This window comes from Pipistrellus kuhlii, unplaced genomic scaffold (genome assembly GCF_014108245.1).
Source record: "Pipistrellus kuhlii isolate mPipKuh1 unplaced genomic scaffold, mPipKuh1.p scaffold_m20_p_13, whole genome shotgun sequence".
Classification (NCBI taxonomy): domain Eukaryota; kingdom Metazoa; phylum Chordata; class Mammalia; order Chiroptera; family Vespertilionidae; genus Pipistrellus; species Pipistrellus kuhlii.
Genome location: NW_023425438.1, coordinates 17,907,947 through 17,929,788, shown reverse-complemented (window position 1 = coordinate 17,929,788; position 21,842 = coordinate 17,907,947). Strand labels below are relative to the sequence as shown.

Sequence of the window (21,842 nt, the reverse complement as noted above, 5' to 3'; positions counted from 1 at the left end):
CCTGTGACTGCTGTAGCAAACAGCCACAACCTTGATGGTTTAAAACAACAGCAATGTATTGTCTGACAGCTGGTGGGGGGGGGGGGGAGGGCAGAAGTCGGGAATTAAGGTGTCAGCAGGGCCACACTCCCTCTGGAGGCTCTGGGGAACAACCCAGTCCCGCCTTTCCCAGCTCCTGGAGGCTGTCAGCATTTCTTTGCTCTTGTCACTCTAACCTCTGTCCTTGTCTTCACATCGCCTTCTCTGTGTGTCTGGTGTCAAACCTCCCTCTGTCTCTCTCTTACTAAAACATTTGTGATGGCGTTTAGAATCCATCAGATCACACAAGATTATCTCCTCACCTCAATATCATCAACTATTTACACCTGCAAAGACCTCTTTCCCAAGTAATGCTGGAAAACAAATCAGTTTTACTAAAAAGAGATGTTGACAGGAAGCCAGGAAGGCTGGTCAACAACTTTAATTGCTCTAACCACTCACTCTTTAGTTGAGATATTGTTAGCTGAAGCAGCCTCCACCTTGTTTGTCCCATGTAAGTTTCTGTTATTTCCTGCCTAAGGGCTACATGCAAATTTCTGTTTATGTTGCCTAAGATGTTTTCCCCAAAGCCTCGATAAAAGGGGGTGGCAGGGCCAGAGCAAGAGTAGTTCTCCCACTAGAGTGGGACACCACCTGGTCCCCCATATTGTCAAATTGAATTTCTTCAAGTCTCAAGTCCCTTCATTTGTGTGCAGCCCTCCTCCAGAACCTGAACCCTGGATTGGAACTCTTTCCATGCGGGCCGTGAAAGAGGTTCCTAGAAAGTAAGGTAATCTCATAGGTTCCAGGGACTTGACATGGATATCTTTTAGGAGGCCATTTTTTTTTCAGCCTTCCATACTTTCCATGCCCCCAGCCCAGATGTAATTCACATACCATAAAATACATCATATTCAAATGTACATATATGTTCACATGTCCATATATTCATAAAGTTATGAAGCCTTCACCACTACCTAATTCCAGGACATGTTCATCAATCCAAAACGAAACACTATATCTATCAGTAGACAGTCCTCATTTTCCCCATTCTGCAACCCCTGGCAACCACTAATCTGTTTGTGTGTTTTTTTTTGTCTCTGATTTGCCTATTCTGGACATTTCATATAAGTAGAACTGTCCAGTATGTGGTCTTTTGAATCTGACTTCTTCCACTTAACATAATGTTTTCAAAACTCATCTGTGTTATAGCATTTACAAGTACTCCATTACTTTATGGCTGAAAAATATTCCCTTGTATGGCTGTAACACATCTTATTTATTCATTCATTGGTTGGTAGATATTTTGATCATTTCCAATTAACAATGCTGCTCTGAACATTCATGTATAAGTTTTTCTTTGAACATGTGTGTGTTTTTTCCTCCGAGTTGTATCCCTAAGAGTGGAAGAAACCTTGAGACTTTTCCAAAATGGGTGCACCATTTTACATTTCTACCAGCACTACAAGAGAGTTCCAGTTTCTTCACATCTTCTCCAAAACTTAACCCAGTAGTTTTGACTTGCATTTTCCTGATGGTTAATGATGCTAAGCATCTTTTCATGTGCTTATTGGTCATTTGTATATCTTCTCTGGAGAAACATCTATTAAGATCTCTTGCACATATTTTAGTTGGGTTATTTTTCTTTTCATTTTTGGGTTTTAAGAATTCATTGTGTATTCTAGAGCCAAGTCCCTCGTTACATATCGGATTTGCACATATTTTCTCCAAGTCTGAGTTGTCTTTTCACTTTCTTAATGATATTCATTGAAACACAAAAGTTTTCAGTTTTTATAAAGTCTAACTTTCCTTTGTTGCTTGTATTTTTACTGTCATATTTAAGAAACCATTTTTTAATATGAGATCATAAAACTTTACTCCTATGTTTTCTTCTATGAGTTTTATAGTTTTTCCTCTTAAATTTCAACCTTTGATACAGGTTGAGTTAATTTCTTTATATGTTGTGAGGTAATATCTGTCCTTATGTCATTACCACACTGTCAGGATAATTGTAGTTTTGTAAGTTTTAAAATATGAAATTGTGTATCTTCCAGTTTCGTTACATTTTTCTAAATTGTTTGGCTGTTCTGAACACACAACAGGTTCTTCAGGCACACTTATTGCTTGGTCACTTGCTTTCTTTTTTCCTTGAAGGACCAGTGAGCCTATGAAAGCATGGCTGGCCTTCATAATTGGGTGAAAACTTTCTCTCCTTGCTCTTCAATCTCCTTGTGAAGGGGATCTAGACTGTTGTGGCTGAGTTGTCTTAGTCCAGGACTTGGTAGTAAAAGAGGGAATGTGATGGGATGAATCTGGCCCCTTGAACAGGAGACCTAAATCCAACTAATTGTCTCTCCACCCCTTTCCCAGCTTTCCTTCCCCTTTCCTCCTCATCTTACAGGGTCGGTGTTTGGGTGGTTATAATTCCATCTGGATCCACTTCCCGCCAACGCACCAATTCTCTTGTGCCTCTGTTACTCTCATTCCTCTCCTGCCACTTCCTAAGCATGATGCATGGCCAAATGGTGCGGGAGGGAGGATCTCTGTCCTGGCAGGTGTGGCAGTCTGGCCTTCCTTGTGGCATCTCTGGTCAGCTGCACGTGTCCTTGATGGAGGGTTGCCTGAGCTGCAGGCCCTGGTTTTGCTGGTACATGAAAGTTTTGTCTTCCCTGTGGGGCTTTCAGCTCTTGCCTTAAGGAGACAATAAAAAGGAAGGGTGGGGAGAGGGGGTGAGTCAAAGGGCAGATCTTTTAGAAAGGTTTCAAGATAAGCTGACCTGATGCTGGTGCCACAATACTAAGGACTTCCAGCTTCTACCTCCCCTCCTCCCCTCAAAATACAGCCCTCAGCTGGGAGCTTTTTAAATGACTAAAAAAAGTGACAAAACCTGACTTCATCTCTACAGGGTGCAGGGAGTGTTTCTCCATCGCCTCCCTGCAGGTTAGGGGGCAGCCCGTGCACCCAGATCAGCTTGGCCCAGTGCCACCACCACTGACTATGTGGACTGGACCGGTTTACCCAACCACTAGACGCATAGCGTCCTCATTTGTTCAGTAGGGATACTTCCCTCATGGTGGTGGGAGCAGTTAGGGTTCAATAGAAGGAAAGTGTTTGCTGTTATCAACAATAATACTAGTTAACCACTTACTGAGTGGAGTGGGGTTCCAGTCCCATGTTTCAGACCTCTTCCAGGCTAGGGGTAGAAGTGGCGAGGTTGTTTGCGTAAGTGTCAACACCCAGAGCCTCCCTTCAGATCCATATTTAGGACTGGGTCAGGCAAGATGGTGAAGTAAGCAATGGTTCCCCCAAGGCACCCACTTCCTCTTTCAGCAGGCTTTACCCAGCCAGCAAGGAAAACGAGTGTCTGAAAGACGAAGTCACTATAAGACTGGGCAGCAAAATCTAAGCTAATCCCAGCCCACAGCCTGCTGTTGTACAGCTTGTAAACTGTAACACAATAGTTTTTGCATTTTTAGATGGTTGGGGGGAAATCAAAAGGAGGATATTTTGTGACATGAACATTACATGAAATTCAAATTTTATTGGGACATAAAGTTTTATTGGAACACAGCTACAACCATGTGTTTACATATTGTCTATGGCTACTTTCAGCAGAGTTGAGTAGTTGTGACAGTCTGAAATATTTATTGTCTGGTCTTAGCCAGTTTGGCTCAGTGGATAGAGCAACAGCCTGGGGACCGAAGGGTCCTAGGTTCGATTCTGGTCAAGGGCACATACCTTGTTTGCAGGCTCCTTCCCCGGCGTGGGCCCTAGTTGAGGCTCATGCAAGAGGCAACCAATCAATGAATTTCTCTCAAATCGACATTTCTGTCTTTTCCTCTTTTTTTCACTCTTTCTAAAAAACAAACAAAAGGCAATGGAAAAATATCCTCATTTGAGAAACACACACACACACACACACACACACACACACACACTGGCCTTTTAAGAACAAGTTCTCTGATTCCCTGTTAAGATGTTTTAGAGATGCTCTGTGTATGTGCCCAGCGGGATTTGCTGCTGGAGAAAGGGGTGAACCAATAGAATTTGGGCATTGTGGCAGGCCTGCAGAAGGGACACTGGGTGGGAAGTTTCCTGATAACCTTCCAATTATACTAGGCAGGCTAAGGGGATCTAAATGTCTAGTTCTACAGATGTGCTTGCTCCTATCCACACTGTACAGTAAGACTCAGAAGTGGGTTAACAATATTTAATGAGCCTATCCCACCAGCTTCCCTGCCAGTCTGGTGGCATTGGTGTTGCCTGAGGCCCTTCATGTTCCCAGAACCCCACAGAGCTTCCCTGGGTTGACCCTGAGCAGCACACTCAATTCTCACCTCTCTCGTTTCCACAGAATTTGCCTTCTGCCAGGTGGATGCCTCCATCGCGCTGGATTTGGCCCTGGTTGTGCTGTGTGACCTGCTCCAGCAGTGGAACCAGCTTGCCCCTGCACTCCCGGTCCTGCTGGGATGGCTGTTGGGAGAGGGTGATGACCTCGTGGTCTGTGTGGAGAATGAGCATCAGGTAGTCCTGGGTCTTGGGGCAGTGGAGGTGAAATGGGAGAGTCCTAAACCCATAGGATACAGCACTTACAGGCTAACTCGGCCTAACATGACTGCTGAAACATGCTTCTGGATACTCAGAAACTTTCCAAATGATCATGGCAGCTTGCTGGGCACTGCTGGGGCAGCTCTCATGCTGGCTTTTGGGGTTCTGGTCTATGGGGAGAGAGGACTTAAAAGAGGCTCGTTGGAAGTTGAGAGTTGAATTATGGAGAATTGTATCAGTCAACAGTGGAGGAGCCGGGGCTCCATGTGGTGAGGTCTGAAGGTGAAACATTTCCAGAGAACCAGGGTCCTCCCAGGGTATTTGCTGACTGAAGAAAACGATTAGCCCCATCCAGGTGGGGGACTAGTCAACATACAGAAAAACCAGGGACTAAGACAAGTAGCAAAAGCATCTTCACAACTTCCTTTCCCATCCACAGTATCTGACTCAGATGGCCTTTTTGGCATCACCAGCAGGCTGAGAGATCAAAAGCAGCCTGTTGATGGGAAATTGAGAAACAAGATAAGATGGCCTTGAAAATCCCCAACATTATAAAAATTTAATTTCATACTCAGAGACTATGTAGTGTCTCGTGTCGGGTAGTTTGCTTTTGTTCTGTTGCCAAGAGTTCCCTTCCTCCCTCCTCTCTGATTTCTAGACGCACCTTTATGTCCAGGGCCCACCCCCCCATGTTGAGGTCCCCTTTTCAACACCAGGCCCCCAAAATATCTTGGCTTGGAACCACAAACACATCTTTATCAAAGGTCATGTTAAGTCTGGAGAGAAAAAAAAATTCCTCTCCAGTAGAGAAGTACGAGTGAAAATAGAAGGTGACCTTCAAGGCTGCAAGTGGTGTGTGTAGCTGGTGTTGACAGGCCCAAGTGGGCCCTCTCTTCGGTGGGGGAGGGGACCCGCCTCTTCTGCATCTGGCAGGACTCTGATCTGGACTTGTGTTTGTCAGCATCCCCTGTGAGGCTGACTTTTGGCTTTCCGTTTGATTTAGGTGGAAGAAGACTACCTGTTTGAAAAAGCAGAAATCAACTTTTGGGCGGAGACCCTGACCTTTGTAAAACACCTCTCCAAGAACCTCTCCCGTCTCCTCTCCAAGTCCAGCCGGAGTCCCCTCCGGCCCGAGAGGCTCCGTCACCTTCGAAGGACAGCGTCAGAGCAGCGCCGCGGCCTTTCCCAGCTCTCCGGAGAGCTGCCCCCGCCCGCCGCGTTCCTGAAGACGGTGGAGTCCACGAGACTGCGCGTTCAGGAGGAAAGGACCTTGGCTTGCCTGAGGCTGCTGGCCCTTTTGGAAGGAAAGGAAGGGGAAGGCACCCTGGTTCCCAGTGCTGCTGACTCTCCAGCAGAAGCAAATCAGTTAACTCTTCCAGGAACAGAAGTGGCTTGTTGAAGAAAGGAGACCTGCTGGAGGGTGAGGGTTAGTGTGGTGGGTGAGGGTGGATTAGTCCCCACTAAACCTGCAGGAAATATGTTGAACATAAATTCACTTTTTTTTTGTTTGTTTGCCCTTCATACCTCCCCGACTTCTGTGAGTCCAGTCTTTCTACAGAGGAGTTTTTCATCAGTTCCCTCATTCAGGGCAGCCTGGTTTATTGCAGCTACTGTAGGAAGTGAGGCTACCACAGTGAATATCTGCTCTGTTCCCAGGTGCAGGCCACCTGTGGGTCTGAATTAGCCTTTTTCATCCTCCAGGACCGCTGATGTCCAGCCGTAGCCGGCCTGCGTTTTCTGTGAATTGACTGCATAGAATTGGGTTTTGACATATGATTCCTCTCCCCCCTCTTCCCCCCCCCCCCCTTTTTTTTTTTTTTTGGCTGGATGTCGGAGCTGGATTTGTTGGCAAATGGCCCATTTGGTCAGAATTCTAAACTTTATTCCATTTTAGCTAAAGCAGGAATATGTTCCAAATGTTGGATGGATCCTGAGAGTATTAAGGATCAACTTCATACAAATAGGGGTTTTCTTTATTGCCTGCATGTGTGAGTCCTGAGTGACCTACACATGCCACTTCTAATTATTAAAAGAGCCATTGAGAGCTCCTAGCCCAGGAAAAAGGTGTTTTTGCTAATGCTAGGGCTACCTGAGCTGCCCGGTGAAAGCATAGCCTCTTGGCTGTTAGACGGAACCCGGGGAAAGGAGAGCCGGGATAAATGGCATATTTGATGCCCACACTGTTTACCATCATTTTCTTAGTGACAATAACAACGGGTTTCTTATTTAGGAGCCAGAAAATAACATTGATCCATTTCAGTGAGTGACTCTCGCAAGCCTAAGGGTTTTCTGCGTTTCCAAGCCCAGCCCTCTTCCTCAGACACCCAGCAGGTGTCACTCTTGCATACATTTTGCCGCTGGTCCTGTTTTTCATGGACTTGCCATTTTCAATTTATTTCAGAGTGAGTGTAACCCTCGGGCAGTTATCTTGAAATTCGTAGCTGGGATGGGTCATAGCCTCATCCACATTCATTTTTCATCCTAGTTATCTGAAAAGGCCATTTCAGCAATCGTATATAAACCTGGCCCAGCTTTTAGGATCTGTAAATATTTTAAAATACTTTTCAGGTGAGCAGTCTCTTAGAATTATATTATTGATGTCTGAGGGTCTGAAGAGGCAGTTTAGAGGAGAGTTTGATATGATCATTTCCTACTGCAGAAAGGCTTATATTTCAGATATAATTTGTCTCTCTTTGAAGAAAACCACCTCACATTAAAAATACAGCCACCCTAGAAATAGAAATGGCTCTTTAGAGAGGGAGAAAAGTTGACTTAGTGTCCAAAGTTTTGTCTTAATGAGAATAGGAGATTCCTTTGCTTGTTTTGCACCATTCAGCTAAAAAAAATAAATAAATAAAAAATAAATAAATTTTTTTTTGTATGATCCTAAATTAATTTCCTGGTTAGGCATCTGTGTGGCTCACACACACTTGATGGGAGGTTGCCAACCTAATATTTCTTTTGTTCTGAGAAGGCCTGGCTGGTGAGAAGTCAGGGAATTGTTGGCATGATGTGCCGATAACCATGGTAGAATATTATGAAACTGGCCCCAGCAAAGTCCACATTCCTTTTTTTATTTTTTCTTTATTAAAAATGAAATACAAGCAGTTGCATAATAAAAATGTTTTATGCCAGCAGGTACTCTGTACCAAAACCTGTACTCTATAGCATGTTTATATGTTATCTCCAGAATCCTTCTGCCAAGTCTACATAGCTGTGGACTAGGCAGAATTACCCTGGGGTTTGATCTGGGTTCGATGTGGACAGGAGGGACAGCCTGGAAGGACGGGGGCACAGATGTGTCACTGGTCTTGTGTCTGAAATCCTGTTGCTCACCTCCAATAGCAGTGGCTAGGGAAATGGCTATCCTACACTTTCCTGATTCCCAGGGAAACTCTGGAATTCCCTTCTGTCAGGGCCACCCTCAAATTGTTGTCTTTGGGGTCATTTCAATAAAGAACAAAACAGAACAGCCAGGGTTTTAGAAGTGTCAGCTGCAGCAGCCCAGCTCTATCTAGGGGCCAGGGAAGGCTGGGTCAGTCATAAGAATGAAACAGTCACCCACAGACAATGGTGTGGGGAAGGCCGTGGGGGGGGGGGGGGGGCGCTAGGTCAATGGGGGGAAGGGGAACATATGTAATACTTTAAAAAAATAAAGATTATATATATAAAATGCTAATATGCGAAGTGTCCCCTCAGGAGTTTGACCACTTGCTATGACGTGTGCTGACCACCAGGGGGCGAGGTGGAATGAAGGAAGGCCCCAGCTGGCAACTGCAAGGCCCCATCAGCCCTGATCACCTGCCAGACCTAGGGACCTTACCTGTGCACAAATTTCATGCACCAGGCCAGCCTCTAGTATATATGTAAAAAAGAATGAAGCGGTCACCTGTTCTGAGGGCACTATCCTCAAGTTTAAGATTTGGTGCCCCTATCTCTGCATTCATGATTCTGCAAACCTCTAGACATCTGGCCACAGACCAGAGGACTGGCTTCCTGTTTTTTTTTTATGCTATGTAAATTTGCTTTAATTACTAGGATGGACTTTACTCATCTTTTAAACACCCTTAACAACTCATTTGCACCTTGGCTAAGATGAGAAATAAGTAAAGCAGGAATTATAGTTTCGCCAGAAAACTCAAGAACCAAAGAGTCCTTGGTCTATAACACAAATGTCATGTGACTTGCCTAAAACCACACGGCTTGGAAGGGGCAGGCTCTGAACTTCAAGCCCTAAGTTTCTGGCCCTCAAGTTTTTGCCCTACCCAGACTCTAGTTCCCTGGGTAGGTGTGGAGGGAGTGCAGCACTGGGTACTGCATTCAAGCTTAACTCGAAGGAGCCCTTCCCCTCCAGGTTAGCTGAGAGAGGAAATGAGCAACCTAATGGAAATAAGGGCAGAACACAAGCCAAATAAGATCAATTCGGGAAGGGGGTGTGGGCCGCTCCCTGACTCTTCCAACTTAAGCCCAGTTGCAGCCGAGGCTGCCAGGTGTGCAGAATCATGGGCCCAGCTCCAGCTTTTTGGCAGCATAATTATAGGTAGGAAGTGGCCTGCAACAGTCTCTTATCTGCCCGAGTGGGACTGTCCGCGGCTTTAGCCTCACTGGGCGCTAGAGGGGGTGTCTGCCCCGTACCCGGAGGCAGAACATTTCCCGGCACCGGCGTTAGGGGTGTGGAGCTGGCGAGAGGAAATGGGGGCGAGTCCATCATCCGAGCCCTCGGTGCCCAGCCCTGCCTGGCCGCGGGCAGCTTTAGCCAGAGCCTGCGGCCCACAACGAGCTAAGTCGGGGCGCGGCTCCCCCAGTGGCCAAGGGAGGGCTTGGAGGGTGCGCCAGGCCAAGGCTGCGGGCGGGCGGGGGAGCTTGGCTGGCAGCTACACCCCAATCCCTGGGAGGGCTGGGAAAGGCCGGACTGACCAGGAGACACACAGGGCGGCGGGAAGCCGCCTCCATGCCTCCGCCGCTCTGCCTGCCTTTCCTCCCGTCCTCGCAGGAGACTCCCCCGCCCGGGACGCCCCGCGCCACTCCGCGACTTTGGCCCAGGCTCAAGGTCTTGTGATGTGATTAGCAAAGCCAGCGCCTTGTCCTCAGACACTCTGCCCTGCCCGGGCGTCCAGGCCGGCCCTGTTTACTGCAGCCTGGGCGGGGAGCGGGGCGGGGAAAGCGGCCCGGGCTCCTCCCGGCGGCGAGACTGCCGCCCGCGTGGCCGCTGCCGCCCCACCCCCACCGGGCCTCCACGTGCAGCCGGGGCGAAGCCTCCACCCATCAGGCTTGGGCCCTGAGCCCGCACCCCAACATGCCCCCCCCCCCCCCGAACCCTGGTCCTCCGACCACAGCACAGCACCCTTTGCAAACCAGCCGGGCCGCGCCGACGGTTGCAGTATTCTTGCATTTTGCAATTCCCGCGCGTTCCCTATTGAACCCCTGGGTGGGAGTTAAAATCAAACGCCATTCCGCCTGGCAGGATCGGGCGGGGAAAGACACGTCCAGGACTGCAAGACGACGCCAGCCACGTGAGACGTGCTGGGGCTTTTCCACCGTGCGGCCCCCCAGGAGGGAAGCCGCGTCCCCCCCCCCCCGCCCAGCAGCAGCAGCAGCAGCAGCAGCACCCCCAGCACCCAGCCAGGCCGAGCTCCCAGGCCACCGCGGGCCGGCGGGGGCCCCGCCCCCAGGCTTCGCCCCGCCCCCAGCAAGAAAAAAAATTGGCGGCGGCCAATGGGAGGCCGGGAAGGCACCTGACGTCCGCTGGCCGGCGGGCAGCCTGTTGCCTGGAGACCCCAGCGGGGCGAGCCCGTCCCCTCCCCCGGCGCGCGGCTGGCTATATAGGGCGCGAGCGCGGCTGCCCCCGAGTTCCAGCAGTCCGCGAGCTGCCGCCGGCTCCGCGCTGGGGGGGGGGCGGGCGGGCTTGGCACCCCGGGGCGCGGAGGAGCAGCGCTCTTGGCTTCTCCTTCTTTTCCCCCCACGCCGCACTCCCCGGGGCACCCTCCGACGCGTCCACGCTGCTCCCCCCTCTCCCTCCTTCCTCGCTCCCCGCCGACTTCGGGTCCCTCCCCCGCCCCTCTCCCGTTATCCGTCGTGGCTCCTCCGGTCCGGCAGTGCCGCCGCGCCGAAGGCTCCCTCGGACCTCCTCCCAGCCTGCAGCCCGGACCCTTACAGGATCCAGAAACATGTCGACCACACTTCTGCCCGCCTTCTACGACATCGACTTCTTGTGCAAGGTACGCGGGGCTCGGAGCAAAGGAGAGAAGAAGGCGGGCAAAGCAGCAAGCAGGAAGCCCTTGGAGTGTGTTTTGTTTTGTTTTTTCAGACTTTGCTTTTTCTGTCCCTCGGCCTTTTTTGGGGGGAGCCCCTCCCCACGTTGACTTTTTGGGGAGTTGGGAGAAAAAAAAAAAACACCCAAGTTTGTTGTAGTAGTCGTTCGTGCTGGTGGGTGCCTCCCAGGCAGGGAGAAGGAGCGGGGAGGGAGGCCGGGCAGGAGGGGGAAGCGGCTGTAGCTGTTTAGTGTCTCCCCGGCCGACCGACCGGCCGCGGCCACGCTGCCCGGGGCTTCCCGGGCCGAGTCTGCGCCGCCCGAGCCAGCGGCCCACGGGCCGAGGATCCCAGGTCGAAACCCAGCAGCACGGGGTGAAGTGGGAGCCCGGCTCCTACCAGCGCGAACTTTTTTTGGGGTGGAGGGGTGGGGGCCGAGTCGAAATCCGCAGAGAGGGAAAAAAAACAACCAGAAGCCTGGCAGTTAACTCTGCCCCTCGCCCCAACTCTTCCTTTTTTTTTTTTTTTTTAACCCCTTCCCCGCTCTCCCTTTCGGCAGACGGAGAAATCCCTGGCCAACCTCCATCTGAACAACATGCTGGACAAGAAGGCGGTGGGCACGCCCGTGGCCGCTGCCGCCGCCCCCAGCGCGGCCTTCACGCCGGGCTTCCTCCGACGGCACTCGGCCAGCAACCTGCACGCGCTCGCCCACCCCGCGGCGCCCAGCCCGGGCAGCTGCTCGCCCAAGTTCCCGGGCGCGCCCAGCGGCGGCGGCGGCGGCGGGGTGGCGGGGAGCCCGGCTGCCCCCTACAGCAGCAGCAGCCTCAAGGAGCCGTCGGGGGGCGGCGGCGGCGGCGGCGGCACCGCGCTGCTCAACAAGGAGAACAAATTCCGGGACCGCTCCTTCAGCGAGAACGGCGAGCGCAGCCAGCACCTCCTGCACCTGCAGCAGCAGCAGCAGCAGCAGAAGGGCGGCGGCGGCGGCGGCAGCGGCTCCCAGATCAACTCCACGCGCTACAAGACGGAGCTGTGCCGGCCCTTCGAGGAGAGCGGCACGTGCAAGTACGGCGAGAAGTGCCAGTTCGCCCACGGCTTCCACGAGCTGCGCAGCCTGACCCGCCACCCCAAGTACAAGACGGAGCTGTGCCGCACCTTCCACACCATCGGCTTCTGCCCCTACGGGCCGCGCTGCCACTTCATCCACAACGCGGACGAGCGGCGGCCCGCGCCCTCGGGCGGCGGCGGCGGCGGGGGCGCCTCCTCCGGGGGGGACCTGCGCGCCTTCGGTGCCCGCGTTGGCGGCGACGCGCTGGCCCTGGGCTTCCCCCGGGAGCCGCGGCCCAAGCTGCATCACAGCCTCAGCTTCTCGGGCTTCCCGTCGGGCCACCACCACCAGCCTCCCGGCGGCGGCGGTGGCGGGGGCCTCGAGTCGTCGCAGCTGCTGCTGCTCGACAGCCCCACGTCCCGCACGCCGCCGCCGCCGCTGCCCTCCTGCTCCTCGGCCTCCTCCTCCTCTTGCTCTTCGTCCGCGTCCTCCTGCTCCTCCTCCACCTCCGCGGCCTCCACGCCCTCGGGCGCCCCGACGTGCTGTGCCTCCTCTGCCACGGCGGCGGCTGCAGCGGCGGCGGCCGCCGCGCTCCTGTACGGTACGGGCGGCGCCGAAGACCTGCTGGCCCCCGGCGCCCCGTGCGCCGCCTGCTCGGCCGCCTCCTGCGCCAACAACGCCTTCGCCTTCGGCCCGGAGCTCACCAGCCTCATCACGCCGCTCGCCATCCAGACCCACAACTTCGCCGCCGTGGCCGCCGCCTACTACCGCTCCCAGCAGCAGCAGCAGCAGCAGCCGGGCCTGGTGCCCCCCGCGCAGCCGCCCAGCGCGCCCCTGCCCGCCGCCGCGCCGCCCTCGCCGCCCTTCAGCTACCAGCTGCCGCGCCGCCTGTCCGAGTCGCCCGTGTTCGACGCGCCCCCGAGCCCCCCGGACTCGCTGTCGGACCGCGACAGCTACCTGAGCGGCTCCCTGAGCTCCGGCAGCCTCAGCGGCTCCGAGTCCCCCAGCCTGGACCCCGGCCGCCGCCTGCCCATCTTCAGCCGCCTCTCCATCTCCGACGACTGAGGCAAGGGGGCGCCAGTGAGGAAGGAGGAAGGAAGGGGGAGATTGCCGGTTCTGGGGGTGTTGTTGGAGAGGAGGGTGCACCCCCCCTGCCATCTCGACCGAGCTTTTATTTTAGGGGGGCAGGTGGGACACGAGAAGTGGGGGAGTGAACAAGGCCACGTGCAGACTGCAAGGCTGGACCGAGCACTTGGACTCGAACTTGTGTGCCAGGAGAGGGGCCTCCACACCCCTCCCTCCCCTTTTCGGTTTCCTCGTTTTGTTTTTCTATTATTATTTTTATTATTACCAAGTTTCATTCTTGTTGAGAAAAGGAAAAAAAACAAAAACAGCCAACGAACTTTTTTTGTATGGATGAACAAAATATTCACAACCTGGGCAGTTGTGATGCGAATAAGAACAAACAAACAAACAAAAACCAAACACTTCAACGTTTTCAGGTCTCAGATGAGTTTGGGACTTCAGGGGGGGGGAAAAATCAACCCAGCACCAGCAGCTACCAACCACACCATTCCATATCCTCACTTGAAAAGCATTAGTTACAGTCCAGATGTGGGAACTCCTGTCTTGAAAGAAGTTCCTTATTGTGTGTGTCTCAGACCAGTGTAAACAAACCAGCCAAGCCACCACCTTGTTAAACCCTGTAAGCTTCTAAAATGTAATACTTCGCCAAGAACATGCCTTGATAGTAGGCTCCATAGGTTCATGTGTTTGTATTTTAACCGAGTTATGTGTGCCTGGAAAAAAAAAAACAAAAAACCTTGCATTCCAAAGTTTCATACTGGGTTACTGGTTTCATTGCTACCACTTAACTTAGTGGATGTTTAAGTTAGAACCATTTTGTCTGCTCTCTCTGGAAGCCTTGGGCAGAGCTTAGTTAGTGTTGTAGTTGTTGGGGAATAACTGCTGAATTTTTAGCTGTTTTTTTGAGTTGATTCGCACCACTGCACCACAACTCAATATGAAAAAAACCTATTTAACTTATTTATTATCTTGTGAAAAGTATACATTGAAAATTTTGTTCATACTGTATTTATCAGGTATGATGGAAAGCAATAGATATATATTCTTTTATTATGTTAAATTATGATTGCCATTATTAATCGGCAAAATGTGGAGTGTATGTTGTTTTCACAGTAATATATGACTTTTGTAACTTCACATGGTTATTTTATTGTAAATGAGTAAAAAAAAATCTTAATTTAAGAGATTGTATGTAATATTTATTTCATTAATTTCTTTACTTGTTTACGTAAATCTCTGAAAGATTGAATGATTTCTTTATAGAAATCTACATGCTGTGGAAGTAGTTTGAGAGTTTTCTTAGAATGTATAATGGTTGTAGCCCATCCAACGATAAAAAAAGTGACCACATACTTAGCAGTCAGGTTGAAATGTGGCATGCTTTTCTCATTCCAACTTTATAGCCTAGCTAAAGATGTTTGTTTGCTTATTCCACCAGTTCTACTGTGACATAATTCTGCGTATACAGACATGTAGCAATAATGGGGGGTAGTCTCACAGTGCCTTTGGAAGGGCCAGAACTAGCCTTAAATCTTCCTCAACCAAATAAGTATTTTTTTGTCTATTTAGTGCTTGAGAGAATTTGAATGTAGGATGGGTTCAACTGCACAACAGGAAAAGATTTTTTTTACCACTTTTTTTATATAGATAAAGTGAAGAGGCCACCTCTTAGTGCTAAAATAATAGTATGTTATTACATGAATATGCCTTGATTACAGAAAATTCCAAAACTTGTACTATTTTTCTTCCCATTGTAGAAAGGCCAAGAATGCTTTTTTTTCCTAGACAGCGGGTGAATGAGCAGTAGCTGTAGTTTGTATGTACGTAGGTACAGTTGGAGCACTATGTTATGTTGTATACTCGGGACTACTTTGACACAGAAGTAGGTATTTGAATGTAACAAAAGTCAACTTGAGTTGTAATATACTTTGGGGAATCAGCTCACTACAGATTGTGACTGTAAACATTGTACTGTAAATGTTTTGTAGTTTTCCCCCCAATAAAATTTTTGGGAAAAAAAGGTATTCACGTGTAAGGTAGCTTTTTAATGGGACTATAGCTTCCCATCGTTTTGTCAGGCCTGGCCCAGGTCTCAGAGGGGTTGGGGGCTAGGATTTAGAGAGCTAGCAGAGTCTGCCCCTCCATATTTTATATAGTAAATTCTTCAGCTGAAAAAGTAATTATTTGGATGGTTAGCTGTTCCCCTTGGTAATAAGGTGCATCCCAGTGTTGCTGGTGGAGAGGCCTGGCTGGAAGGCCTGGAGGGGCGTGGCCTGTGAGTCATCAAATGGATCACGTGTCTGCAATGGCAGCTGAGGATTTTTTTTTTTTTTTTTCTGCTGGGACGCCCAGGGAACTGAACTGTGGGGAGAGGACAGTCTTGCCAGGCTGTGGGCTGCAGGCCCTGTAAGTGCTAAACTGGAAGTGTTGGGGGGGTTAGGTCGGGGGTTTTCCTGGACTTTGGAAAGCCTGATTGTGCCCTTGTCCAGAGAGGAGGGAAGATGAAAGAGGTTACACATATATCTGGGTAATGTTTGTTTATGCGGACAGCTTCCTCTGGCAGTGAGGGCACACGTGTTCCTTATGCAAACGGAGAGTGTCTGAGATGGCCCAGTGACCAGAGAGCAAATTCAGCCCAGGTCTCCGGGTAAAGGGGGGGAAAAAAACCTACCAGTTTGCTGACTCTCAACTATTTTTTTTCCTACAATCACTTTAAAAACTTAAAAAAACGGATTCATAAATCATGTGTTTTGTTTTTTCCTTCACCTTTCTCCACCCCCCGCACCGTTCAGACAACTTTTTCCAAAGTAGGTAAGACGTTTAGCAAGTTCGTTTTCTTATCTACGACAGCTGGGCTGTATCAGCCAGTACTCGAAGCCCCTCTCCCAGCAGGGCCAGCCAGATCCCTGTCTCACAGCTGAGCCGGCCCGGGGTGGGCAGCCTGCCGGCCCCACTGGGCTTCAGGCAGCTGTTTCACGTTAACGATGATTGCACTGGTGTTAGCTGGAGCGTTTTGGTGCTGGGCGCACGCTGCCAAAGGGGGGTGAGGAACAGTTTCAAAGTCCTCCCAGATGCCCGGCCCTTGGCTGCGGGCCCCCACTGTGAGGGAGGGGAAACCCCAGGCCGAGGAGGGTTCTCCAGCAAGGACCCTGCAGGCTCTCTGGCCTCTTCACCATCAAGAATGTGGAAAGGTCTAGAATGGGGTGCTGAGGAGGCCAGACTGCGTTTTCAAGGCCTTGCTTGCCTCCACTTCATTCCAAAACTTTATTTTCCTCAAACAAGTCCTTTTGATCAGCTGGAATGTTCGGCTTCTTTTTGGGGTAAGCCACATTTATTTTTCAAAATTGGCTTGTTTGCAAGCCCAACTGCTAAGATCTGATGTGTTTTGTATTTCAGACCCAGTGGAGTGTGGAAAGCTTGGGGGTGTGAGGGGGGTGGGGAAGGGGGGGAGGAGAATCATTCAGAAATTTCCTCTTGCCACAGATCAATGGAGGGTATGTAGGTCATTGTCTCTGCCGCGGCTGGAATTCACAGCAAACAAAACTCTCCGCTGTGGCTTGATCACCCTTAGGAAAGTTTTCGCTTAAACTTAAAGGAGCAAGAAATAACAAACTGCAAGTAAAGACAAGCCAGGATTTCTTTCGCAGGCTGGGGAGCGGAACTCAAGCTGACTGGGTGGAAAACCGTGTTAACTCAAGATAAAATTCTTTTGTAGTCGCTTGTGAAAACGAGCCCGTAATGTGTGTTTTAGAATGCCCTAATAGGGTGGCGTTTCCACCAGCTGTTTGAAAAGGAAGGTGTGTTTTGTTTTGTTTTTTAACAACCCCATTAGTGTGTACCACCTTCTCAGAGAAGGGATGCGTGCGTGGTCATATTTCCTGCCCCTCGCTCTGCCTGAATCTACTGTTGAGTGCATAAAAGGAGGGGGCGGGGGGTGGGGGTGGGGGGGAGACAGGACACAAAAAAACTATTGAGAAGGCGAAAGCTCTGCACCCACCCTTGGGGATAGATGGAGGATTGTGAGCGCTGCAGCCGCTCAGGAACCCAGATGAAAGGGCCAAGGCCTGGGAGGGCCCAAGGCAGCCAGGGCCAACAGGCAGAGCTCTTGGCTGCAAGTCTGGCCCTGCACTAGAATGCTCCGTTCTGAAATCCCTGGGCTGGGCGTGTGCAGGGCGGAAGCCCGCTAGAGTGCACTTGAACGTGGAAGGGAACTGTCCCCAGGCACTCCCTCTTCGGTTTGGCTTGTGGTGACAAGCGTGGGGACAGATGTGACTGCCTTGAAAGTGGAAGTTGGGTCTCTCTCTGCCTTCCTTGGCCTTGCTGCGTTAGTTAGTGGGAGCTGGCTCGGCTCCCTAGAGGGGAAGCCCAGGCCGGGGCTTACCTTCCATCAGGGGCCTGTAGCCACATCCCGTCATTATTATCTTACTTAATTGGGTTTGTTTTCTTTCTTGTTCGCACTCCAGATGTGCAGACCTGTGGCCGTCCGGGGCTGGTCCAGTTCCTTGCTGCTGGCAAGGCCAGGGAGGGCGGGAGGGAGCAAAAGAGGGCGGGCCAGGGTGGAGCGAGGCCTGGCAGCTGGACAGGCCTGCCCGGGAGGAGCCCTGCAGGAAGGAGGCGGGTGGGGGGTCTGGGCTGCAGGCAGCCACAGCACCTCCGGGCCCAGGCCTGCCTCGGTGTGTGCTCCCAGCCTCTCCCGACAGGTTGTGCTAGAGCTGGAACACATATGAGTGTGGATGTGTCTAAGGGTATCTGCACGCGTGGGGGAGGCCTGTCGGGGACGTCCATAGGGAGGGCGACGTGTGTGCGTGTGTGCGTGCGTGTGTGTGTGTGTGTGTGTGTTCGTAAGTATCACCCTGTGCAGGTGCTCAGGGCTCTGTGGGTGTGGTGTTTCCGTGGGGGGAGTACTGTGGTGTGGGGTTGCCTGTGGGAGTGTGGGTCTCTGTGGAGTATGTATGTCTAGAGGGTGTGTGAGTCTATGGGTGGCTGTGGAAATCTGTGTGTGTGTGTGTGTGTGAGTATGGGTGTGAGCTTGGGTGTGTCTGTTGCTCCGAATGTGAGTAGGTGTGTGTGTGGATCTGGGTGTGGGTGTGGGTTTGGGTGTGCCTGACGCTGCGGCTGTATCTGTGCAGCTAATGCTGTGTGGGTAGGTGTGTGGGTCTGCGGGATGTAAGGGAGGCCCTGTCGGAGTCGCTGTGTGTTTGGGTCCGGATGTGTCTGTGTGTTTGGGAGCGTGTCCATGCGGGGGTCAGGGTGTTAACAACCCCTACAGAGGAAAAGCAGCCCCGTTTAGCAGGCCTCTTTTCGAGTTACACACAGCTTTCAAAACCCGGAAATGACGGCCAGGCTGTCGTCCGCTTCCTGCAGGGCTGAGGGCAGAGCAGGGCTGACGGGAGGGAGGGTGGCAGACGGGCCTCTGGGCCTGCAGGGACTCCCAACGCACTTTATTGGGGGGCACACCTGCAGGGCACAGGCCTCCTGGGTCTGACCAGAGGGACGTATTTAGAAACAGTCCTCAGGGTGGAGGAGGAAGGAGCCCGATTATTTTCATCGGTGCAGAAATAGCTGTCAGATAGGCGTGTGCGTCCCGGGGTGCGAGTGGCTCTGAAATACAAGGGCAGATACTCACTCGGGGCAGACAAGAACACTCCTCAACTCGCTGGAAACGGGTTTAAAATATTTCTCTAAAAATAAGCTTTGTTTTCCTTGTGGATTCCTCTGGCAATCGGGCCCCTGTGTCAGGGTGCTGAGCTGGCCTGGGAAGCCAGGCGGAATTTTTTTAAAAAGCAAGTGTTTCCCAGCTGTGGCCTTGGAACGGTCTCTGTTTTCCATTTATTAAACTCCTCGTTTCCGGCTAATTAAAATGATTTTCAAATAAAGCTCCCTGGCCAGCGCCATATTTGATGAAACACAGAATTCCCAGTGACCCCCCCCCCCCCTCTGCAGGAGGCCGGGCTGCCTGTGACTCCTCCACGGGGGCCATGCTGGTTTTACTGGGAGGAGCGAAGCCTTTGAAATGCATGCCCAAGGCCTGGTCTTCCCCAGTCCCACCCTCCCGAGGTGATGGGTGAGTGGCTGCTGGCAGGGCAGTCCCTGAGCCCTGCCCCACTCGCCAACCTGCTGTTTCCTTGCCTGCACCCTGGCTAGTGTGGAAGGTTCAGGTCCCGTCGGACCCTGGCGCCAGGACTTTATTGAGCACCCACTGGGTGCCCAGACTCCCTGTGGAGATGGGAATGCAGGCAGGAGGCATGTATTGCTGAGGGCCAGAGGTGATGCGATTCAGAGTGGCTGGCAGGTCCCCCTCCCTGCCCTGGGATTCAGTGCACATATCACAGGGGTGGGATGCTGGGACTGCTGACCTGACCTTGCAGTTATCCCACAGACAGTTCTTTTTCTTTTTTTTTTTCTTTTTTTTAATGATTTTTTTACAGAGAGGAAGGGAGAAGGATCGAGAGTTAGAAACATCGATGAGAGAGAAACATCAATCAGCTGCCTCCTGCACACCCCCCACTGGGGATGCGCCCCCAACCAAGGCATATGCCCTTGACCGGAATTGAACCCGGGACCCTTCAGTCCACTCTATCTACTGTCAACTATACTTTTTTTTTTTTTTTTAAAGGAGCAGCTAGTGCAAGGGCCCTGTGGTTAAAGGCAGCATGGTTCCAGAGAGGAAAGGAAAAATGGATACAGCACCTGGGGCTGAAGAACAGAGCAAAGTGGCACAGGATGGGGCTCAACACTCAAGAGACCACTAGCCTGGCCTCTGCCCACCAGCAATTCCTGTATTAGAGCATCCTATTTTGGGTCTGATGATTTCCTTTGAAATGTGCTGTATTTCAGTTGAACGTTTTCAATTAAAATGTTTTAAATTAAAAAATTATCCTCAGAGCACCCCCTAACCATGCTAACACCCCTGAGAGGGGGGGCTCATGGGGACCTATCAGCTCAGAGCTCAGTAGGTTCCCCCCTTCAGGAAAAACTGGGGGCGCTGGAGCCAGAGGGTGGGGCATGGGTCCCATTTGCTGCCAATTACCCCCTGGGTGACCTTTGAGCCTCCTGTTTCTTCATTAGAAAAATAAGATGGGTTAATCTATTGTTGGCCTTGTTTTTGTCGTAAAGATTAAGTGAGATACTATTTGTCAAAGGTTGTGCCTAGAGGTGGTAGGTATTCAACAAGAACTAGCTGGCTATTATTACCATTATGTTTCATCATCCTTCTCTTCCTCTCTGCCCTCAGCTCGGGATTGGAATGCCTTGAAGATCCTCAAAGTGACTCTTTATGGAGCCCCTATTATGCACTACAGGTTTATGTATGTTAATAACAGCCTTTACATCTACTGCAGCAAGACTGAGGGACTGCTACTGCCCAGGTTTCAAAGATAAGGAAACTGCGCCCAGAGAAGTTGCATGCCCGGGGCCAGGCGGCTGGGGAGAAAAAGGCTGAAGTAGAATTCAAAGGAATCTAAACGGTTGCTCCTTCAGACCGCCCCAGGCTGCCTCTCTGACTCCTCTGCTCCCTGCCTTCCTCCCACACTGTCTGCAAACTCAGATTTCTACATCTGTGCCTTAAAAACACAATCACTTCAAGCCATTCTTTGCTCAAAATCTAAAATCTTAGCAAGGCCAACTTTTGAACCAGGAGGTCATGATTTGATTCTTGGTCAGGGCACATGCCTGGGTTGTGGGCTCGATCCTCATCGGCAGGAGGCAGCCGATGAATGACTCTCATCATTGATGTTTCTCTCTCTCTCTCCCTCTCTGAAATCACACACAAAAAATAATAATATTTTTAAAAATATTTTTAAAACAAAATATATAATAAAACAATATTTTTTTTTTAGATAAAATCTTAGCGAGTCCTACATTATCTTTAGGACCCAGCCAACCCAGCTGACCTGCCCTAAAGCCCCTTTCCTTTCTGACCTGACTCCTCCCCTCTTCCTGCTCCAACCATGCAGGCTCTTTTCTGTGTCAGGGCCTTTACACCTGCTGTTCCCTCCGTCTAAACAGGCTAAATCTCATGGCCTGTTTTCAATTTCCTGCTACGTGTCACCTTTTCGGGAGCCACTCAGACCCCCCTCTCTAAAACGACAGCCCCATCTGGCATTTCTCTCCCTCATCCTGCTCATTGTTCCCCCACCACTACCCCTCACCCCCCACCGGTCTTGACCTCCTCAGCAACTCCGGCTCCCCTCTCCCCCGGACAGCAGCTGAGCAGGAGCCCCAGGTGCTCCTCCTCCCAGCCCCCATTCCCACAGCCAGCTGCCCAAACCCGCAGGTGAGTGCCCCTGCCGCCCAAAGACCCGGAAGGGTTCCCTCACTCCTCGTTCAACTCCGAGCTTCCAAACATGCTCTTTGAGGCTCTGCCTCCATGCTCCCCTGGGGTCCCCCTGCCGCCTCCGTCTCCACCTCACCCGTCCATCCACCCAGCCGCAGCCCCCAGGGCCCCTGCGCAGGCCAGGCCTTTGTAGGAGCACAGAACACATTCCCCCTGCACCCCTGTCTTCCTCCCTAGCCTGGAAGGTCCTTCAGTGTGAGAACCATCATGATCCTCTTTACACACCCCAACCTGGCTCCTAAAAGGGCCTCAGTAACTAAAAAAACAAACCACCAGCTCCTGTGAGAGGGGTGCTGCCCTCTCCCATCTGTCAGGTGATGCTCAGAGAAACAAAGACGTTTGCCCAAGGTCTCCCAGCTCATGAACGGTGGGGCCACGATGCCACCCACGCCCACACCCCATGCCAGGGCAGAGTCGCCAGCTGTTCACCAGGGGGAAAATGCACAGTTCTTTTTTTAAAAAAAAAATATAATTTATTGATTTTTTTTTTTTTTTTTTTTTACAGAGAGGAAGGGAAAGGGATAGAAAATTAGAAACATAGATGAGAGGGAAACATCCATC

The 21,842-nt window shown here is 51.3% G+C and overlaps 2 protein-coding genes across 8 annotated transcripts in view; both read left to right on the top strand.

Moving 5' to 3' along the window:
• Nucleotides 1-6,742, top strand: part of THADA (THADA armadillo repeat containing) — a 283,517-nt gene extending 276,775 nt beyond the window's left edge. For all 3 annotated transcript variants that reach the window (XM_045580694.1, XM_036435157.2, XM_036435155.2), the window contains exons 37-38: nucleotides 4,373-4,542; nucleotides 5,570-6,742. In XM_045580694.1, the coding sequence (XP_045436650.1) occupies nucleotides 4,373-4,542; nucleotides 5,570-5,965 (566 nt within the window). In that variant the 3' untranslated portion in view covers nucleotides 5,966-6,742. The remainder of the gene's footprint in view (nucleotides 1-4,372; nucleotides 4,543-5,569) is intronic.
• Nucleotides 6,743-9,847: 3,105 nt separating this feature from the next.
• ZFP36L2 (ZFP36 ring finger protein like 2) lies at nucleotides 9,848-20,534 on the top strand. 5 transcript variants are annotated; one of them, XM_045580692.1, is made up of 4 exons: nucleotides 9,848-10,784; nucleotides 11,375-12,926; nucleotides 13,363-13,565; nucleotides 19,099-19,306. In XM_045580692.1, the coding sequence occupies exons 1-3, from the start codon at nucleotides 9,863-9,865 to the stop codon at nucleotides 13,529-13,531; spliced, it is 2,643 nt and encodes an 880-aa protein (XP_045436648.1). In that variant the 5' UTR covers nucleotides 9,848-9,862; the 3' UTR covers nucleotides 13,532-13,565; nucleotides 19,099-19,306. The 5 variants fall into 5 exon arrangements, with proteins under 5 accessions (XP_045436648.1, XP_045436647.1, XP_036291072.1 ...); XM_045580691.1 differs by lacking the exon at nucleotides 19,099-19,306 and adding an exon at nucleotides 14,704-14,970; XM_036435179.2 differs by lacking the exons at nucleotides 13,363-13,565; nucleotides 19,099-19,306 and adding an exon at nucleotides 20,169-20,534 and having other exon boundaries at nucleotides 10,734-10,784.
• Nucleotides 20,535-21,842: the final 1,308 nt, after the last annotated feature.